This window comes from Aptenodytes patagonicus, chromosome 1 (assembly GCF_965638725.1).
Source record: "Aptenodytes patagonicus chromosome 1, bAptPat1.pri.cur, whole genome shotgun sequence".
Lineage (NCBI taxonomy): Eukaryota > Metazoa > Chordata > Aves > Sphenisciformes > Spheniscidae > Aptenodytes > Aptenodytes patagonicus.
In genome coordinates, this window is record NC_134949.1 from 29,143,451 (window position 1) to 29,148,450 (window position 5,000).

Here is a 5,000-nt window from a genome sequence, read left to right on the forward strand (position 1 = left end):
GGAGCAACAGTGACTTTTCAGTGCACGTACCAACCCCAACAACATCACAGTGGATGCATAACATTGCAGTCTTGACAGAAATTGAGGAAAAAAAACATGTTTACAATTGTTTAAATTTGCTGCATAAAAAAATTTGCATTTTCGTTCAAGAATAACAAAATGTTTGTGTCTCTTGTAAGTAATTTAAGAAATTTCCTAAGTACCTAGGTTCTTTTTACATTTACTTTTTACTGCCACAGAGTCCACTGAACTTGAAATCTTTCAAAGTGGTTTCCTTTTAATATCTGTAAATCTATCACAAAAAGATATTCTCTCCAGTTTCAGCCTCAAGGCAATGATTTGGACACTTACAGGTGTACTTTGTTTAGTGTCACCTATGGTGTAGATTGGATGGATTTTGTAAAAGATAGCATTACTTTTAAAGAAACATACAATTTGACAAGCTATTGCATTTTACCTTCATTTTATTGCCGTATTTTTCATCACACTCATTGTTTTCCAACTGTCACTAAATTGTTCATTTTCTTAGTCTGCTACATTCGTAGACCTATTTACTGTTTATAAAGCAATATGCACTTACAGGTTTTGGAGATGGCTTGGGCTCCGAGGGTCGCATGTGCAAGTGGGTCATCATTGCTTGAAGACGTTCACGTTCTTTAGAAAGCTGTTAAGAAAGAGTGAGATCAGAAGCATTTTAGAAATGACTGATACAGCTATTTTACTGCAGTGATACATCTTATCATTGAGCTTGTCTCAGAGTAATGATTCCTGCATATAAAAGTCTATGTCAGTAGAAACTTATCTGAGAGGAAATGCAACTTTGGGCATGGAAAGAAAGAAAAAAAAAAACACCAAAAAACTTTTATAGCCTTTCATATGTTAAAAGGTCAGAGAAAACAAATAACACTTCATCTTTTTGTCAATAAGAGAATTGAGGTCACAGTTGCCTCGACAGTAACAAGTTACTAAGACCATAAATTACAAGGCCCATAGTGTCTCTTTAAAGTCCTGTGGACACTGTTAGCAATGGACTAGTGCCAACAGCTGTGAAGGGGTGAAGGGTCCTCAAAGCACAGTGCCTGCCAGGATTGTCTACACACTTCATCCTTTCCCACTGAGGTCCAGTTAGTGCCCCCTGCAATCTGCCATCATCAATCTAATTCAATAGAGTGACAGAGCCCAGGCAGTGTGAAACGCTGAACTCTGCCACCGAGTCGGCATCGACACTGCACTGGGTCTCATTACAACTGATGGACCTTACTTCACTAGCAGTCAGACAAAGCAAAAAATGGCATAATTGGTCACACTGCAAGCTAAATCTTCACTTGGACTGTTACATTACAGCCTAGCCTTTGTAAATGGTAAACAGTTCTTAAGAAGCCCTTAAACTGCCTTTAGAAAACATCACGTTACTGAAACCTGTACTTTTTCTTAACGGATACCATTTTCTGATCATACGCTACATAAATATTTGTAGTTTCAGACTCAAACAAATTCCCAAATTAAAAAAAAAAGAGGAAGAAGTGTTTGAAATATGTAACTTGTTGATAAAAATATCAGAACACAAAAGAGGAAAATGTATCTTACAATGTGAAAAGAATGATGTTTTTTCAAAAGCTAGGTTACAAGAAGAAATGCTCAAAATTGTATTCTAGTGATATGGCTTTGGATATCTACAAAACAATTATGACATTAACTGCAACAAGAATCACTTGGTGTTCAACACTGCCATTTTCCGGAGAGTTCTGCAATACTTTCTTGCATGAATAACTTGCATGTAACTCAAGAGTTACACCTGTAGACTGAGACTGGACTAAGCAAAACAACTTGTAAGTAATTTAAACGAGAGGAAACTACCTGTATTCCTGCAGATATTTTGGGTATGCTGGATATAATTTCATCAGTGCATCTTTAATTAAAGAACATTTGAGGCAGGGGGTGGGAAAAAGGTTTCTTCTTAGGCTTCGTATTATGTGTGTGACACTTTAGAGACATGCTATTTGCCATGATGTAAATTGCTAACAAACAAATTAAGCTAACACTATCCTATCTTTTATCTTAAAAAAGAAACTACAGCTTTGCCCGGGTTTACAAAACTTTCACTTCAAGGGAAACGACCTAAGTGACAATATTGTACATTCCCTCATTGCTTTGAGCTTCCACTATAAAAATACAGAAGACCCAAATGGTTTGCCTTGGCTGAAAGAAGAATAAGTATTCTTACATGCATGAGAACAGTGAGACAATATGCTAAAAGGCGAGAAAGCTGAAAGGTGTTTATCCTTTTCTCCACATATAGCAACAAACAGGGAAAAAAATCTCAGTCCCTCGCTGCGTCCCTTGGGCTCCTCTGCACCTTCCCAAGCCGGGACAGGACTCCTGAGAAATGCCCTCCTATGACTCCCGTACGGGCGGGAGGGGACCGCATGGTATAAGCATCCCGCGTGGTCATTCTGGGCTGCCAAGGTTTGCGCCCAGCCTCGGTAGCCTGGTAAGTGTAGTCTCAATACTGGGAGACCCCAGGGGTACTCGGCACTTCTTCCGTAAGCTGGAGGGAGCTTTCACATACATGCAGTGACCTCTAATGGTTAGAGCCTGAACAGGGCACCCGAGTGCTGCGGTCCCAGCCGTGGGACTCCCTGGGGTCCTCCCTGAGTGGGTCTGACATTACACCTTCTGCTCGCAGAAGAATGCCCACCATCAGGCTGGGAGTCATTTCGGGTGGAGACACGCTCTGCTACTCCTCTGTCCTGCAGGACGGCATAGACAAGCATCGGGTCAGAAGGGGAAGAAGGAAGAGGGGTCCTGACCCAGCATTTCAAGAACTGAAGATGGCTTGGATCCAGTCTCTGCTCCAGGGACTGCATTTTTCATTCGTGATGAATGGCATTAGGGCCTTAGTTCAAGCAAAATACTGTAGATAATGCTGATGTTAGATAATTATTGCATAATTTATAATGTGAAAAATCTTTAAGTAAAAAAACCCCACTTGTTCATGAATATCAACAAATTTCATGCAAGAAACATATGGCTTTAAGCTAGAGTCACTAAGGCAAGTGTTTTCAATTTAGTTTAGGTTAATAGTAAATAAGTAATAGGATAATACATCCATGTAACAAACCTGTATTTCTAACTGCTGAACCACTTGCATTTGCACCCGACACTGAGCAGTGCTTCTGTCATCCAATGCATGTTCATTGTTAAGGTGCCTAGAGATGAAAGAGAACACTAATAAGACAGTGTTAAGATGAGGAGAATTTCTTTGAGTCCATTTTTCTCTCCTGTGCATATGGCTTCCATCAGTTTCAACAGGAGTTATGCAAAAAGACCTAGTCAGAGCGTGCCTTAGATACAACAATACAAAATAACAAAACTGATTATTTCATTTAGTTCTACAAACTTTCTCAGTGATGACTGCCAGATACCCAGTTCCTATCTCCCAGGTCACATATGCCATCTAAAGGCCAATGTAACCGGTTATCAATATTTGGTAGAGTGATTGAACTGATTTCCACTCTCTGTTGCTGGTACAGATGAACAGAGAATCACCTTACAAATGATACTTCAAAAGATATAATTGCTTTTAGGCTGCTTGAACTAGTGTGAATTAATGTAGACTTTGTTAAGATGTCTCTATCTGCTCCCCTTTAATCATTAAGCAAAAACAACAACAGAACATCGTTTCCCCTTCCCCAAAACAGAGCTGTAGGGGAACACCACTGATTTTCACTGCAGTTTCCAGAAGTCGCCTCTGAAGATGATGACAGTGATCAGGCTCCCCAGTCTGAGGAAGAGGTAAAGGCAGGGGAAGGAACAGCTACACACCTTACGCACACAGCAAGCCTCCTGGGAGGGATTCAGGCTACGCATGCCAGTTTAGCAAAACAAAACCACACTCTGCAACAGGGAAGGAGGACCTCAGTGAGTGGCTGTCCGTAACTGAAGTACAGCCCAGACCCGAGTGGCTGTCCCCTGTACGTTTCAATCGAGTACAACTTTACAAAGCTCATTTAATACTGTTTTTTGAAGGACAGTGGTTTCAGTTTATTCTCTCTCTCTTTCAGGATCAAAGAAGTCCCTTTTGGAGCTTTAATAGTGGGTGTGCTGCTCCACTGAGAAGAAAACGTAAGGATCAGGCTAAAGAAGAAATGGGAGCAAAGGAGTTTTGCCTTTGAATGTGGATTTACTGGCTATTTCCACTGTAGGCACGAGGGGTAAGCTTTGCTGGGACTACGGTCACAGATGGTCTCACAGTTACAGGAACTAAGTTATCTATACCACAGAGGAAATAAATCTTCTCCTTTTTCTTTTTTAGCAGAATTAATCAGAGAACTATGTAGTTGTTTGCTTGGTAATCTATGGGAAAAATGTGTTTGTCAGAAACAGTGGAAAAATAGAGGGGACTGCATCTCACTTTTACTAAAATTTGTCTCTTTTTATTTAAATCGTGACTTCACAGTTTTAGGACCCAATGATAGGGTTTGTAGGTGAGCAAAATCCGACAGGTTGTGCTATCCTTGCAAGAGGCATGGCTGGGGAAGAGATATAAGTAATTATGAAAGATATGTTCACACTTTTAATATAAAATTATTTAATATAAAATTATTTAAGGGTATACATGTAACTTGCTTGGTAGTTTATGCTAAGTTCAAGCATAACCAAGGACAACACATTTCTTTATCTGAGTCATAAAACCTACAATTTATTTATTTTCAAAGGAACTGACTTCACTGATGCAAAAATGCACGATCAGTTTAAAAACTAGGTAATTGCTCAGAACATACCATTCACTTGTTTTCTGAAATTCTGATTCAAAAGAATTTTACTCCCTCAATTACGCAGGCATGATAGTGTGTGGTCTGTTAATGTAACAGTTTAATGTTTTCAGTTAATTGGGTACAAAATTGCCAGAAAAAAGACTGGAGATAGATAGATTTTACCTCTGCATCATCACCACTATCACCGGTACACACCACTGTGTTTCCACACGCATGTATGCT

The 5,000-nt window shown here is 39.7% G+C and overlaps 1 protein-coding gene across 8 annotated transcripts in view; it reads right to left on the reverse strand.

Moving 5' to 3' along the window:
* Positions 1 to 5,000, reverse strand: part of FOXP2 (forkhead box P2) — a 442,435-nt gene that overhangs the window by 47,210 nt on the left and 390,225 nt on the right. For all 8 annotated transcript variants that reach the window (XM_076330603.1, XM_076330594.1, XM_076330558.1 and 5 more), the window contains 2 exons: positions 3,122 to 3,209; positions 581 to 664 (listed from right to left, as the gene is read on the reverse strand). In XM_076330603.1, the coding sequence (XP_076186718.1) occupies positions 581 to 664; positions 3,122 to 3,209 (172 nt within the window). The remainder of the gene's footprint in view (positions 1 to 580; positions 665 to 3,121; positions 3,210 to 5,000) is intronic.